This window comes from Lissotriton helveticus, chromosome 11, assembly GCF_964261635.1.
Source record: "Lissotriton helveticus chromosome 11, aLisHel1.1, whole genome shotgun sequence".
NCBI classification, from domain to species: Eukaryota; Metazoa; Chordata; class Amphibia; order Caudata; family Salamandridae; genus Lissotriton; species Lissotriton helveticus.
Genome location: NC_136072.1, coordinates 53,667,409 through 53,684,674, shown reverse-complemented (window position 1 = coordinate 53,684,674; position 17,266 = coordinate 53,667,409). Strand labels below are relative to the sequence as shown.

Sequence of the window (17,266 nt, the reverse complement as noted above, 5' to 3'; positions counted from 1 at the left end):
GTTGATTCTAATCACATGTTCTGCTGATACCCGCTACACGGCTAGTTGGGAAACGTCTCTATGCCTTCGTTCATACTTGTCACCAACTTTATACAACGCCCATGAAACTAAATAAAACAACTCTGCAGGTCTGATGCCTTTCACTCAGACACTCCACCAGGTTGAGGCATCAGCCCTCTATTTTAGGCTATGTGTCTTATTTTGAATCTTCAAAAGAGAGGAAGGGAGTGACCCCACGCCCAAGAGAAGGGGTACCACAGGTATTTAAGAAATCAGGTTTCTCCTGGGGAAAGTTACACCACACTGAAATCAGTGATATCAGTCAGTCAAAACTCAAACTCATCAAGGTTTCCAATCCAACCAAGGCATACACACCAGCTATAATTGCACCATTCACAAACCATTCATGATCCCCACAATAGATTATGTAAAGCAACACGGATAGAAAACTAATGTGAAAAGGACAAACAGGGTTTTAATAACATTACATGTGATATGCAACAAGATTAAAAAGGAATCATGTGGGTAAACTCATAACAAATTCATTGGGCAAATGCAATTCTATATGTCAATTAAAAAACAATAAAAACAAGAGAACAACAAAGGACAGTGTATAATCATAAAAACATCATAAATGCGTTACTCGATCTCGAATTCATAACAGTATGTTGCGAGGGTCCATAAATCAATTTGTCTATTGAACACTCAAATAGTTCCTGGGATGTAACATCAATCAATGCATCGACGCGTTTCGTTGGCTCTTGTATAATTCTGGGCCACCTTCTTCAGGACAAAAATGAATCAATCGTTCTCTCTCAATAGAAACCCCCGAAAATGTCCTCTTGATAACTCTGGGGCAGTTCAGAATGGATTATGCTTAGCTTTAAGGAATCTTTCCTGGGCTTCTTAACGCTCCAGTTCCTCCTGATTCTATAACGGTCTTCATTAGAGGGACCACAACGGCTTTTTCCAGTTCTCTGGGAATACAGTAGTGTCCAGAGATTTGTTGAATAGGCGAGTTACAAGAGGATATTGTGCTGGTATAATCAGTGAGAATATGAAGTGAGGGCATAGGTCAAGTGGGGATCCCGATTTAACTTCGGCCATAGCTTTTGCGGCTTGTTCCTCTGTAAAAGAGGGATAAAATTGCTCAAATGGGTTTGGGACTCAGGGTGAGGAACCAGGGATTATTCCCATTCGGTCTCAACTGAGGGGGGATGATTTCTGAATGAAGAGTATATCTCGCTGATTTTGTCAGAAAAGAATTTGCTAATTTTCTCGCATCATTCTTCTGAAGGGGGCAGAGTTTGGGACATACTTTCTGGTTTGCATAATTCTTTTACTATTTTATAGAGCTCTTTCGGTGAGTTGCGGTTATCATTTATTCACAAAATAGGTCTTCTTTGCCTTCTTAAAGGCATTATTGTAAATTTTCATCTCTACTTTATATAACAATCTATCCTTATCGTGTTTTAACAGTCTCCACTTACGCTCTAGCGTTTGACACTTTCTTTTTAGTATCCTGAGTTCAGGCAGGAACCATTTCTCCGATGGTGTTCTCCTGTTGGGTTTGTCTTTTAGTCTGGGTGCGCATTGGTCCAGTATATTGGAGATCTCCACTTGACTTATTACACTAATAACCATTTATATAGCACTTACTATTAAGAGTTTATTGCTACCTAAGGTAACCCTTTTTAGCAACCTTAGAATAACAACAGATTGAGGAAAAGACAGTAAGGTTCTAAACATATGCCTTGTAGTTTTTTGCATGTAGCTCTTTGATGCAGGGTTCTACCTCACTAAGCTATAAGACAATGAATGATTTTAAAAATGTGTGACCTGCAGGTACCACAAGGATCTCTGCAACAAAACAAACAGTAACCAACTGAGCTCTCTACATAAAACAGGAATCTGTGATCTGCAGTTACACGCTGTGGTTTACAGCAGGCACATTGAACATCTGTGCAATTTTATGAAAAGTCAAACCATTGACTACATTGAACACAGATCTTTCCTGCAAGTCTATTTATTATCAGAGTTATTAAAACCCCATTGTATCTTGGAACTTGCTGGATACCCAAAGATATCTCTACCATGGGATATTTTGAAATGCAGCCTGTTATGACCAATTTGGAAAGCCACTTTGTTACTACCACATTTATTTATTTAATTATTTATTTATTTATTTATAAAGTTTTATATAGCGCAGACATGATCCCGAGGGATATCAGAGCACTTCACAATTATGGGAGGAAGGATGATCAGGGATGTACAGGCGTCAAAAACATGTCAAACGAAACAGTTACAGAGGGTGCATCAAAAACATCACAATAGCGAATCTGGTGTCTTGTCACATTATTTGGGGCAGAGATTTTAAACATCTCAGTTCTAACTTTCGCTCAGTAAGTAACAGGGGTAATTCACACTTCACAAAGTCTAAATACATTCACCCCCTTTCACACACAGAGGCTCAAACACATCACACTTCACACACTTTTTAAAAAACCTCACACACTTAAACGCCCATTTCATACTCTCAGAAACACGTTTTTACGCATGCGCATGCAGCTCTTCCCATTCTCACTGTGAAACACACGTTCACAAACTCACTCACTATTCGCTTTTACTTTCCACACGTTCTCTCACACGTTCTCATGGTGTCTCTTAACAATTTTAACAGGTGCAACACCAAGGCTGTGCTTATATTTGTTGCAGTGTGTGTTTGTATAAGAAACATTTCAGAGGCTGGCAGGGGTGTGTCTCTTTGGGGCAGAGTCACTCAGGAGGTGGTCTGGCTGATGTAAGTGACCTACTCAATTTACAGTCTATAAGACACTTTCATCAATAAATGGCACACTAAGGAATCTGTAATAGTCCTGCAGTTTGTCTTAAATCCTCAACGCAGTAATTTTAGTCTTGATACATGCATAACATTTCCACTTCGGGCGTCAGAAGACGTTCTAGTACGTACTGCTGCACTACAGTTCAGTGCACAGCGTGTGTGTGTGTGTGTGTGTGCGCGCGCGTGCATGCGTGTGTGTGTGTGTGTGTGTGTGCGCGCGTGCATCCGTGTGTGTGTGCGCATGTGTGTGTGCGAGCACGTGTGCATTCATGCATGTGTGTGTGTGTGCATGTGTGTGCGTGCGCGCGTGCATGAGTGTGTGTGTGTGCGCGCGTGCATGCGTATGTGTGTGTGCGCGCGCGTGCATGTGTATGTGCGCGTGCATGCGTGTGTGTGCGGGCGGGCGTGCATGCATGTGTGTGCATGCGTGTGTGTGCGCGCGCGTGCATGTGTGTGTGTGTGTGTGCGCGTGCATGCGTGTGTTATAACTTCCACAGCAGCACAAAACGAGCAGGTCTCAACAGACTGCATCTCTTTTGATGAACATTCATGCATTTCAATATAAGTATTGTGTCAGATGATGCAAGCCACGTTTGAAGCGCCTGGCTACCTTATCGGGTGATTAGCTGCTCTTTATAAATCATGATTGATTGATTGATTTTATTGATTGAAGTGCATTGACTTGTCAGTGCTGGCTCCATGAGTCCCAGTACTGCTCACATTGACAGGGCTCTCACAAGGAAATGGTGTACTGCTGCACAACTAAGATGCCCATTGAAGGGGCACAGTGCCATCCGGTTCCTTTGCAGCTTTCCCTACAACATTCACAAACCCCCCATCCACACACATCTTAAGATGTCACATGGACGGCTGTCACACCCCTGAGGCATCAACTGTGACTTCCTCTAGGCACCAGTACCCCAGGACTGACACAGATCCCAGTACTGACATAGGTACAGGAGACTTAGATTTCACCTCTAATCTGACCAACACATGACACACTATTAAACCAAGCTGCTTAAAAAAAAAATGATACCTTGCTGGTAGGCTTGGGGACATTCTATTTCTTTACTTTGCTCTACTTTCCTGTCACTCTTTCTCCATTTCTTTATATTCCCCATCCTTTTTCTTTTTCTCTGGGGTTGTCTTTCCTTGACACCCTTCTATTTCTCTGCCAGGCTCACACAACCCCAGTTGGTGCATAGATCTTTCTGCCTTTTCTAAAAAAAAATGCCAGGCGATAGAAGGACTCAGGGGCAGCATAGATGAATGCAGAGAGCCATAGCGGATCCCTGAAAGGATGTCTTATTTACTATTAAATAAAGCCAACACTGTGGCGACTGTTGCTATTTGTTTAAATGCATGATGTGTGTGAACTCCAACAAAGTATGTCAGGAGGGGCTTGGGAGCTCTCAAGTGGCTCCAAATAATTAGGCCTGGGTGGTAAATTCCGTTCCGCTCACGGAATTTGGGTAATTTCGCATTCCGCGGAGAATGGAAATTTTTGCTTGCTTCACTTTCAAAAAGCTTGTTCGCGAGATATTTCCCCCCGAGCACACAAACCGCGTTCACGAACAGGAAATAAGCATCGCGAACAGGCAGAACAAGCAATTCCGCGAGATTTTTTACCATTTCGCGGAGCTTTGCGTAGCAGGACTATGCAAATTCCGCCCCCCCTACAAATAAATAATGTGAAATGTTCAATCGAGCCTTGGTTTTTGGCATCAACACGGTCCATGTTGGAATGTTTGAAATACCATGCTTGTTATAAGAAAGTCATACCACAAGTCCCACAATGCAAATCATTGGCAGCTTAAATCCAAAATTGTCTAAAAGTGTCACACCTTCCATAGAGTCTCCCGTCTCATATGGTTTATATCAGGGTTTTCATATCAAACAAAAAGTTGCTTTTAAATGAACCAGATGATTCTGTAAACATTAAAAGGTCCAAGTTTGTTATGCTTTTTCCAACTTTTTTCTTTCAGTTTGATTTGTGAATTGGTGGAGATAGTAATTTTCAAGCAAATATGTTTCATTTAAATGTTGTTTTTACAGCTGGTGCTCTTTGCTGGGAAGCTCAACACCATTGCCGCCATTGTGACCATCTTCTTCCTGCTCGTGTACGCGGCTGTGGACATCGCGTGCTTGGCCCTGGAGTGGGCGTCTGCCCCCAACTTCAGGTACTGTACCAAGACACCCTTGCATGATGTTTGGTCCTACTGGTTGAAGAATGGTTTGTCCCACACAAGTGCAGTTGTGGTCCTGCTCTCTTCAGAATGGTTCATCCCACGGTGGCACTGAAGATGCCCTACATATTTCTGAATGGTTTATCCCAGGGGTCGTACCATCTTCAGGCCACTTTATCCAATGAGGACACAGCTACTTGTTTGGGAATGGAACATACCAAATGTTCATATCAGGGGGTTTGTCATAGGCTGAGGCCATTTGTTTATCACACACGAAGATGGCTGGTATGTATAGTTTCAAGTGGATTATCCCACGTGCACACCACTGTGCTCCAAATGGTTTAGGTACATAATATACAAAGGATGCACAGCTTGTGGACAACCAGTTTCAGAATGGTGCATCCCAGGGCTTTATACACTATAGATAGGGCCACTGGAATTATGCGTTTGTGCAGGTCAGTGATTTTTGCATTATTATAGATTTGCCGCATTTGCCACATAATACATCATCTGCTGCATAATCTGCAGATTAACAAAAAAATTGTTTCTATCTCAAACGGTTGAAAAGTTTTTAAAAATGCAGTGACACAAGTTACCGTGCAGTGGAAGGCCCTCTGCAGAGCTGGACCGATCACCTTTCTGTGCTTAAAAGCTATATTTGAGTGTTAAATTGTTAATGAGGTGCAATTAATGCTCATACATCGTTACCAAGTTTAAAAATGATAAAATAATAAAGTAATATTATTTAAAAACGTGAAACAGTATACCGCATAATTTGCCTTTTCTTACAGCATAGGTACTCAACCCTACCGCATAATTTGGGCCTCTCCTGACGCCTAATTCCAGTGGCCCGATACAGTGCTTCAAATGGTTTCACAATGTACCATCTCATGAGTGCACAGCTGGTGCTTCAGAAAAGTTCATCCCATGGATCTGAGAATGGTTTATCCCAAAGTCACAAACACAGCACAACATCTGCTAAGCTAACTCCTATAGTTGTCGAGCAGTTTGTACCATTGGGTGCTCGTCTTTATTTATTTATGAATGGTGCATACCATGCGCATGGCGTTCGCCATTGTGCCCGAAATGGTTTCAGAATGGTTTGTCCCATGAGTGCACAGATGGTGCTCTAATGCTGGCTTCAGAAGACCTCATTACATGGTTATGTACCCGATTGCATTGCAATGGTTTAACCCACAGACGCACAGCAAGGTTTGGACTAAGATGATACCCAAAGGTATGGTTTATAAAGCTCCCAATGGTTTAAGAATGATGTATCTTGTGGGTAAATGCATGCTGGACCAGTGAGGTAAAAGTCCTGATATGAGCTCTTACTGAATTCCACCAAGCCCCAGTGTCTAGCGCCTCTTGGTGGCTGTGGGGAGTACTGGGCTCACATTTGGTAGCAGGCACCAGCAGCAAGGCTTTCCTCTTTGAAATGTGTGCAATAAACTTGTGACAACTGACCAAACAGCAATATTTCTACGAAATAAAGAACAGAAAAGTCCAAAGCAAGTTAGTTAAAAGCCTAAGGATTTATTAAGGCAAATTAAGTTATGTTGTAGCGATCAGGGTTCGTTAATCGGCCCCCATGGTGTCCAGCTCCAAGGGGTTTCCCACGAGTCCAGGAAGCAAATTGTCCAGTGACAACAAGCTCTTGGGGTTACTCTGCTTCTACACCAACTTTCCTTGGTGTAGAAGACCCCAAGACCACACTTAGAGGCACCCTCGTCTACAGACCCCCAGGACCCCGCACACAATTCAGCGAAGACATCACTGACTTTATCAGCCCACACGCCCTCCCCTCCAAGGACTACATTCTCCTAGGAGACTTCAACAACGATAGCAACACCACCACCCTTCTGGACAACCTCGCCAATCTCAGACTCAAACAACTGGTAAACACCTCCACCCACTACGCCGGACACCCGCTCGACGCAATCTTCTCCTCCAGCAAGCACATCTCCTTCAATCACGCCACAGGACTCCACTGGACGGACCACAGCTGCGTCCACTTCAACTTCAGAAAAACCACGACACACCACCACCCACAACAAGTCCCCCGCAGAAACTGGAACAAAATTATCACCGACCAGCTCACCACATCGGTAAACCAAAACCCTCCCGCCAGAGCATCGGACCCAAACCATGCAGCCATCAATCTCACACAATGGATCACCCGCTGCGCTGACGAATTAGCACCCTTGAAAAACCACCACAACAACCCAAGAAGCAAAAAAGCCACCTGGTTCAATGAAGACCTCAAAAACTCCAAAAAAAACTGCTGCACCCTCGAGAAAGCCTGGCGAAAAACCCAACCACAGACAACATGACCGCCCTCAAGGACGCCACCCGCAAACACCACCAGCTGATCCGATCCACCAAGAAATCAGCATTCAAGGATCGACTCGACAACAACGCCCACAACAGCAAGAAACTCTTCAGCATCGTCAAAGAGCTTACCAATCCCAGCGCCGGCACCAACGACATCACTCCCTCTCAAGACCTCTGCAACTCTCTAGCCTCGTTCTTCCACAGCAAGATCGCTGACATACATAACAGTTTCGGCGAACAATTCACTCCCCTCACCACCGAACGGAAGCCCCCCACCACCACCCTTTGCGCCTGGACCCCGATCAGCACCGAAGACACCATCCGCTTGATGAACTCCATCCACTCCGGATCACCAACCGATCCATGCCCCCACCACATCTTCAACAAGGCCGACTCCATCATCGCACCCCAACTCCGGGATATCATCAACTGTTCCCTCTACACTGCTACCCTCCCGGAAAGCTGGAAACATGCCGAACTCAGCGCCCTCCTGAAGAAACCTACAGCAGACCCCACCGAACTTAAGAACTACCGCCCCATCTCGCTCCTCCCATTCCCTGCCAAAGTCATAGAGAAGTCTGTCAACAACCAGCTCGCCGCCTTCCTCGAGTCTAACGGCTCCCTCGACCCCTCACAATCCGGCTTCCGAGCCAAACACAGCACCGAGACCGCCCTCATCGCAGCCACAGACGACATCCAAATACTACTCGACAACGGGGAAACAGCTGCCCTCATCCTCCTGGACCTCTCCGCAGTGTTTGACACGGTCTGCCATAGCACCCTTATACAACGCCTCAGCAACGTCGGGATACAAGAAAAAGCATTGGACTGGATCATCTTGTTCCTCGCCGGAGGAACCTAGAGAGTCCGCCTCCCCCCCTTCAGATCGGAGGCCACCGAAGTCATCTGTGGAGTACCACAAGGATCATCCCTCAGCCCCACCCTCTTCAACGTCTACATGAGCCCCCTCGCAGCCATCGCACGCCAGCACAACCTCAACATCATCTCCTATGCTGACGACACTCAGCTGATCCTCTCCCTCACCAAAGACCCAAACACTGCCAAAACCAACCTACACGAAGGAATGAAAGACGTAGCCGAACGGATGAAGAACAGCCGCCTAAAACTGAATTCAGACAAGACGGAAGTCCTCATCCTAGGATCATCCCCCTCTGCATGGGACGACTCATGGTGGCCACCGGCCCTAGGCAGCGAGCCCAAACCAACGGACCATGCTCACAACCTGGGATTCATTCTAGACTCCTTCCTCTCAATGACCAAACAAGTCAACGCCGTCTCGTCATCATGCTTTAACATCTTACGCATTCTCCGAAAGATCTTCCGATGGATCCCCACCGAAACAAGAAAGACGGTCACCCAAGCACTTGTCACAAGCCGGCTGGACTACGGAAACACCCTATACGCCGGAACCACAGCCAAATTACAGAAAAAACTCCAACGCATTCAGAACGCCTCCGCCTAACTCATCCTAGACATACCACGCCACAATCACATCTCCGGCCACCTGAGAGACCTTCACTGGCTCCCCGTCAACAAGAGAATCAAGTTCCGCCTCCTCACCCACGCACACAAGGCCCTCTACGACCTAGGACCCAGTTACCTCAACACGCGCCTGACCTTTTACACCCCCACAGGCCAACTACGATCATCCAATCAAGCACTCGCTGCGATTCCACGAATCCGAAGAGCCACCATGGGAGGAAGATCATTCTCCTACTTAGCGGCCAAAATCTGGAATTCTCTCCCCACCCACCTCCGCCTTACACAGAACCACCTCTCCTTCAGAAAACAACTCAAAACCTGGCTGTTTGATAAATAACGAAACGCCCCTCCCCAAAGCGCCTTCAGACCCTCTGGGTGAGTAGTGCGCTATACAAATTTTTACTTGACTTGACTTTGGGTTAGTCATTTGGATTTCTCAGGCACAGGGAAGAGGTTTCCCTGACATTACTCAGTAAAAATGCCCAGTTGCCCAATCACAGCTATGGCGCTCTGTAAGATATTGTGCACTTTCCTTCTTCAAAACACATTTTCTGCAAGATAAGAAGTCTTTCCAGCTGGACCTGCCTTCTAGGACCTTGGGGATCAGGGAGAGGATCCCTTCTTTAGCCCTTGGACACCTTTCCAGACTCAAAGATCCAGGACAGAGCTGAAGACACACTTCTCTCCACAGTCGTATGTCAGGCACATTGGGTCTCCATTTGCAGCAGCAGGCAGTCTTCGATTCCCTTCTCCTGGTCTAGGTAGCTCTCTGTCAGAGGGATCCTGCAGGTGTTTTTAAAAGGCTAACATTATCTCTAATTGGCAGCATTTCCCAGGCAAATGAAATGAAATTCCAGACAGTTTCCCAGGGCTTTAAGTGGCATGAAAAAAACTGGCGGAGGGCCTCTCAAAGGGGTGTGGCCAATGTAATTAGGGCGTGGCTCAAAAGACACGTAAACTAAAAATCTGTGCTTAGCATAGTGTGCCTCCCGACTTGTATTTTGCTGTTTCTGTCATTGCATCCAGATATAACAAGTAACATCATACCTACAACAAGTCACGACTATTGGCTTTGTCAATGGTTGTTAGTTGCATACGATAAATAAGCAGCAACTATGGCTTGTTGTATATAACATTGAAAACTCTTCCACTTAAAGCCCATGAGAAGAGAAATCCAGAGAGATAATGGCCCTCTTTAAAGGATTTTCCTTCCCCTACAACGCTTACCTCCCAAGATGTCATGCCGTAACCTCTCCACTAGTGTGAAGTGAGCAGTGTCCACATCGACGTGCTCCTGTCACTGCAGTCTGGACAAAAACAGATCGTCTGTGCCAGGACACGAAACCGAGCCGAAAGAGACCCGTTTCGAGGCCTCTTTTAAAAAACTGCCGTGCTCAGCACCTGAGAGACCCGGCCCACTTAAAGCCCTGCAGTTTCCTCACTAAAAGCTTTCAGTAAAGTGATTCTGCTCCTATTTCCAAACTTTCCTTTACTCACGCAGCTAAACTGGAGTCCTCTGTAGTGCATCAAACCAAGATGTCCGGTCCCTGGGTCACCTTTGTTCCATTGCAAACAACTTCGAAGGACAACCGGGGCTGCCTCTCAAGGAATATATAAACCCCCACCCTTTAAGTCCCTTCCATTCCCATCAAATGCTGCAAAGGGCTGTGCTTGTCTCAGGGGGTCCACTCTACACACAGTGTTGTATCTTGACCCCCCTCTAATTCTCTGGAATGGTTTGCTCTAGGATTGCACAGCTGCTGTTGTCTGGTTGGGGTATCCCTCTTTGCAGGACTGGTTGACCAGAGTCTAGTGTTTATTCTGGTCAGGACGGCCTGTCCTGCTGTCCTAGGAGGCACTCTAGCTGCCATCTGTGTAGTAGAGCACAGGCCTCTGAGTAGCGAGCATGCGTGGCTCCCATTCCTCTTGTATGTGTGGGGGTATGTGGCATCTTCCCCAGCCGGGGTACATGCAAATGATCATGCCACACACGGAGCTTGGTATTACCCATCTGTACTCCTCAGTGTGTAACCATTAACTGAACATTTCACATCATGAATTTTTATCACCCACGCACTTACGTCACTGTTCTACGGAGTCCGCCAGGAACCAAAAGGGTCCCGTCATCTCTAACTCACAAGACACTACGGGGTGTTTGATACCCGGTCCAGATATGTTTCCTTCTGGGGATGTTGCAGCTCCCGTGCATTTATGACACATGTGGACGGCTCACGTGCATCTTATTTTACCGCTCCTATTTTGGGAGTCTGTGGGGCATGAGGTGGCACCAATGAGAGATGTATCCAGCTGTACCCATGGTTTCCACAAGTATGTGGTCCATCGCATTAGTCCCCTAACATACTTCCATTTCATTGGGGTGACTATTGATGCTAGCATGCAAGTTATGTAAATTTAAATGTCCAGTATTTGTAAAGCGCACAATCACCCGTTAGGGTCTCTAGGCGCTGGGGGCCGTCTGGAAGATTAAGCAAGCTATTGCCCAGTCAAATGGTGCTGGGCTGATCTGCCGCCGGCACCAGGGATTGAACCTTGAGGCCCCGGGTTTCGGAGTCAGTCACCCTGGCCACTGCGCCACACCTCTATCAGTTATGGTTTTGCTAGATAAGAGTCCTCCTTGCTTTCCCTTCAGGTGCGTTTGTTTGTTTGGTTTTTGCAGATTTATCCAGGTCATGTCAACATGTCACTGGAGGAGGTGAGGCAGGGTCTGTGAGTTTTGTGGCTCATTCAACCGGTTTGCCGTGCCACCCACTCCCGCGCGGTGCATTGCTTATGCGCATGAGTCTATGTAGCCGCTTTCATCAAACCAGGGCTAGCGAGTTAGCTCCAGTTCATCCTGCGCGCTTTATCAGGGCTAAATGTAGGTGTTTTATTTAGTCCCTGGCATGCGTAGTCTGGCATTGAGGAATAAGCACTGGGGGCCACAGAGGTTCTGTAAATGGGCCCTCACACGCGGGGACCCGCATGTTGAATAACCACATGCGCTCTTTTCAGGGGCCTGCGAATTATATTTCTATATCCCAAACCCATTCTTAGCCTGGTCCTGTGAGATGTTATGTTTAAGAGAGTAAACTCAGCCATGACTAAAGGTTGCCATGCATGGGAGTAGCCAGAAAATTAAAATACCCCCCACTGTGAACCAAACCCTTAATGACACCGATAACGTGAAGCAAGTAGGCTCAACAATTGCTAGGCTAGTTCTCTTCACCTGTACATCCTCCTATCTATCTATTCATTCATCATCCCACCCTTCCATTCATCCATTCTTTGATCCCTCCCCCCTTGATTTCATTATCCCAACAATCCATTGACATTCCATCTCCATCCAACATCCATAAGTGCTCTAATTGATCCAGCCATTCTTTCTATCATCCACCCACCTTTCCTCTATCCATCCATCCATCCTTTCATCGTTCAATGATCATTTCCTTTACACATTGATCCATCCATCCTTGACTACTTCCATCCGTTTGTCCTTACACCCTTTCGTCCAACCTTCCATTCACCCTTCCTTCCAACTTTTCAATAATTGATTCATTCACCCCTCCATCCTTGCACCCTGCCTTTGTTGTTTTCAACCTTCCTGCCTCTTCCATTTCTCTCCAGTTTCTCTCAAATGTCATTTTTTATTCTATCATATTTTTTTCACATTGCCTTTCTCCCCCCACTCACTCTATTTGCTGCACTTTTATTTTTTATGTTTTCATCATTTTTTTTCTCTTTCCTTCCCTGAAATGGGCTCACTTAACAGCCCTTGGTCCCACCTATTAGCCCTGCCCTGCTCTTCCCTGAGGTTTTATGAGACTGTCTGCTGGCCTGCAGACAGAATAGGCCACATATAAAACTAATCAACTTTCACTGAGACCCAGATTAATATGCCAATAGGTGCAGTGGCCACCTCCACCCAAGCTGCTAAAGCAGAAATGTACCTATGCCACTGTTGCGATATGGTATGAGAAGGGCACCGCATCAGGTTTGTGACCCGAGCCCCACAAAATCTTCCGGTCTGTTTGTGATTTCATAATGGACCTAGCACGACGGGTTATGCCCATGGGCAGTGTACCCAAGGTATGTCTGCATGAGAATGTGACATCCATCCGTGGCATCAGTTGTTTTGTAACATATTATGCATGGTTTCCCCTAAGGGAGTGGTGTGGCTCACTGGTTAGAGGCGGCAGACCCGGGAGCAGAAGTCGTCCCGGGACCAGGGTTCTATTCCTGACGCGGCAGGGTCGTGGACCAGGGTCAGAGGACTCGACAATTCTCACCTCGGTGCCTACTCTAACCTGGGGTCCCACTCGGCAACTCTGGGCATTAGCTTGCCTAATCTCCACAACGGCCCCATCAACGCCGGGGATGCCTGGCTCTACCTTGGGGATTCCCAGTAGGGACCATCCCACAGGGAGAGCCAGGACGGGTTCCCCAGCGGTATACAGTGCCGGGACGCCCCTTTGCTGGGGCAGCTGTGCGCTTTACAAGTAGACGACATTTAACATTTAATGGCATTGCCCTGCTTGGCAATGCTGGCACCTGTAAATGTAACCTCTGTACCAGCTAATGATTACCATCACAGCTTGTAGACAGACGATGCTGCACCCGTGGCTGAGAGATGCCGTTGCATTGGGCAGGGTGCTCAGGAAACTGCTGGAGGCCAAATTATGAAAGAGAGTCTGAGTTTACGGAATAGGATGCTTCACTCCTCTGTTGTTGAAGTTAGGCCTGGGCGGAGCTCGTGGAGTCTCGCTCCATGGAATTCTGATGAGTTGCCGCAAAACTCCACCAAATTGTGTGGATTTCAGTGAACAGGTGGAGTATTGCTTGGCCACCCCTAACGAAGTCCCCTTGGCTGCTGTGGGATGATTTTAACATTGCTATTGAACCCCCTCAAAAAAATACCTTCGGGTTTCCTAAAGGCTATTTTATATTTTGGATTTTTGGATCAGGAAACCAAATTTTGGTCTCTCGTGTTATACAGATGGTATTAATAACACAATTCTAGCACTGGCTTACTGTATGACATTTTTGTCCTATGGTATGTCTGAAGCAGACTCGACACAATGCTGGACCAGGCACAATGGAGGTAATTGTTGGCATGTGAGGGCATCCGTAGCACATTTTGAAACAATGGGGTCAACTCCTGGGGGCGACAGGTTTCATTGGCTTTCCAAACAATGAAAAGACTGGATTATTTATTGAGTATCCTTTCAGAGCCTATGTTATTTTTTTTTTTAGCAAAGTCATGTGCCAAATGTGCTTTAAAAAGCATTTTTGGACACTCATTCGTTTTTTTAATGTTTTCGGAGGTAGAAAGAGATCCACTACAAGAGGTCTGGTTCACTCGCTTTGCGCGTTCTCTCCCATTCAGGATCCATATTGGGCGCTATCACTATCAAAGATCATATCAGCACCATAATACAGGTGGTATCTAAAATATCATTAGCCTGAGCTGTGTTGTTCTAGTAATTATGCAATAATCATGAACCTTCAGATGTGTCAATAATTGTGATGTCCTCAAGGTAGAGGTTAAGTGGCACATGTATCAAAGTTACAGTTTGCGATTCTTTAATGACGATTTTTTGCAAATCGCTATTAAGGACTTGCAAACTGCTATGTAGGTAGGAATCTGCTAATATTTAACGATTCCTATGCATTCCTTATTTGCGACTCACAATAGGTACTCGCAAATTGCGCACACAATTTCAAGTCTGCAAGGGTTCCTAAAGGACACCCTGTTGCACCCCTGAAATGTGCAGTTGTGCACATGTGGCGCACATACATGCACTTATGTGCGCCACATGGCACTTTGAAAAATGCATAAAATTGAATTTTTAAAGGAAATCGCAATTTACCACCAACCTGAAGTTGGTGGTAATTTGCGATTGCTCGCAGCAAAATCACAATTTGCAATGTCTCCCAGAATAGCATTTAGAGAATCGCAAATTGTGATTCTCTAAATGCTTGCGCAAAATAGGGAATCGCATATTTTGCGATTCCTTATTTTGCGAGTGGGTTTTTACTTACCTGTATTGCACACAGCTAAATCGCGATCGGAAATGCTGACATTCTGCAAATTGTCATCGTTTGCGATCGCAATTTACCTTGATACATCCAGCCCTATGTGACATCGCTTCCTGGGAAGCGTCAAGGTCATAGGTCTTGTGATGTCACGTCCTGTAATGTAATTAGGGTCAAAGTGTGTAAGTGATGCCCCTGCCACTACACCTGTCCTTTTGGTGAAACAACGTCCATGGCTCATTCCAGATTGGCTGGAATAATTCAGTATGAAAGGAGATATTTATCTAGCAAAAGTTGTCCCGGTTCCAGGTTTCAAACACACTTCCAGGACCAGGGTCTTCAGAATAACCTGGGTCACAGCTCTTATAATAAAGAGGCCTCACCTCAAATGTTTTTCTACTAACTGATGTATCTTGTATCTTATGTAATTTTGTAACTTGGTGGAACCTTATGTAAAGCGCTCTAATACCTCCGGGTCTAGCCAGCGCTATATAAAACTCAAATAAATAAAATAAAAATAAATAAATCACCTACAAGATGGAAGAAGGCAAAACTTAAAGACCCTTCCTCATCTGCCAACATTTGGAGTGCATAAGAAAGGGCTTTATGGCACTGTGAAGCGTCATGAAAATACCAGGGCTATTATTTCAACTCATACCTCTTACTTCTTCCTGGTCGCCTCTAGGGGTGGGCGCAATTTGCGTAATCGCGTTACATAAAACTCCGCGGAACGGTAAAAAATCTCCGCGAACACGCACAATTGCTTGTTCGCAATGCTTTTTTCCTGTTCGCAATTGCTGTTTGCGTGCTCGAGGGGAAATATCTTGCGCACATGCATTTTTAGGACACGAACAAGCATAAAATTTCGTGAAGTCACGGAACACAGAATTTTGGGCAATTTCACGTTCTCGGCAGAACGCGAAATTACCCAAATTCCTCGAGCGGAACGAAATTTACCGCCCAGGCCTAGTCACCTCGAACTACGTGTGCCCACAGAGCCCCCAAGCCCTGCAGGTAGCCGCAGAGCCAGTCTGCAGAGTGGATTCCTGAAAGAATGACCTTCAACAATGTCCTTCTCGTGTTTGCCAGTAACAGGAGTAAGTGCCAGGATGCCAATGGCAAGAAATTTATTAAACTTTCCTCGAGGCAAAGTGCCAGTTTTTTGTGAGCACAGCTTACATTAGACTGTAATTAAATAGATTGGGACTATGTGGGAGAGGGGGGAGTGGGGAGACATTAGAGAGACAGAGAGAGACAGAGAGAGAGAGACAGAGAGAGAGAAAGGGAGGCATTCCCAGTAAGGGCCTTCTCCACAGCCTGCCCCCTCAGAACATCAATAATGCAGACAGATGAAGTTATCGCCAGATGTGTCGGAGACGCTGCCGCTCACTGTCGGGAGTAGATGGATGTCCCGGCGCTTTCCGGAGAGCCCCTGATAACGGTGATCAGCTTCATTCTAAGTATTCTCATTCCAGGCAGATCATGTGACTCAGGCAATAGATGCTACAGTGATTTGCCCAGGATCAAGGGATTTGGGTGAATTAGAGAAGCTGGGACTAGAGCTCAGATATTCTGAGTCTACATTGATGATATATCAATTAGATCGCGATTCCTCCACTGGACAAAACTAAATCTCCTCCACTAGACCAGAGTCTTCCATAAGACGACGCTTCCTCAGCTCGAATACACGTCCGACACTAGATTAGCCCACACCTTGTCCACTAGACCACACCGTGCCCACTGCACTGTTCATCCCCTGGTAGACTGCATCTCTCCGCTAAACCATGCCTCCTTCACTAGATGACACCACACCTTCATGCACCAGACTACACAACTTCCACTAAACATACCTCCTCTAGAGTAGAACATACCACAAACGTGGTTCAAACATCACACCACCTCCATAAGACCATACCATCTCTATTAGGCCACACCTCCTCCATTAGACCACACCGCCTCTATTAGGCCACACCTCCTCCATTAGACCATACCACCTCTATTAGGCCACACCTCCTCCATAAGACCATACCATCTCTATTAGGCCACACCTCCTCCATTATACCACACCTCCTCAATTAGACCATACCACCTCTATTAGGCCACACCTCCTCCATTAGACCATACCACCTCTATTAGGCCACACCTCCTCCATTAGACCATACCACCTCTATTAGGCCACACACCCTCCATTAGACCACACCTCCTCCATTAGACCATACCACCTCTATTAGGCCACACCCCCTCCATTAGACCATACCACCTCTATTAGGCCACACACCCTCCATTAGACCACACCTCCTCCATAAGACCATACCATCTCTATTAGGCCACACCTCCTCCATTAGACCACACCTCCTCCATTGGACCA

At 46.1% G+C, this 17,266-nt stretch overlaps 1 protein-coding gene across 1 annotated transcript in view; it reads left to right on the top strand.

Annotated features, from left to right (window-relative positions):
- Positions 1 to 17,266, top strand: part of LOC144790700 (solute carrier family 12 member 9-like) — a 525,473-nt gene that overhangs the window by 426,888 nt on the left and 81,319 nt on the right. The window contains exon 9 of the mRNA XM_078665423.1: positions 4,898 to 5,022. Within this exon, the coding sequence (XP_078521549.1) occupies positions 4,898 to 5,022 (125 nt within the window). The remainder of the gene's footprint in view (positions 1 to 4,897; positions 5,023 to 17,266) is intronic.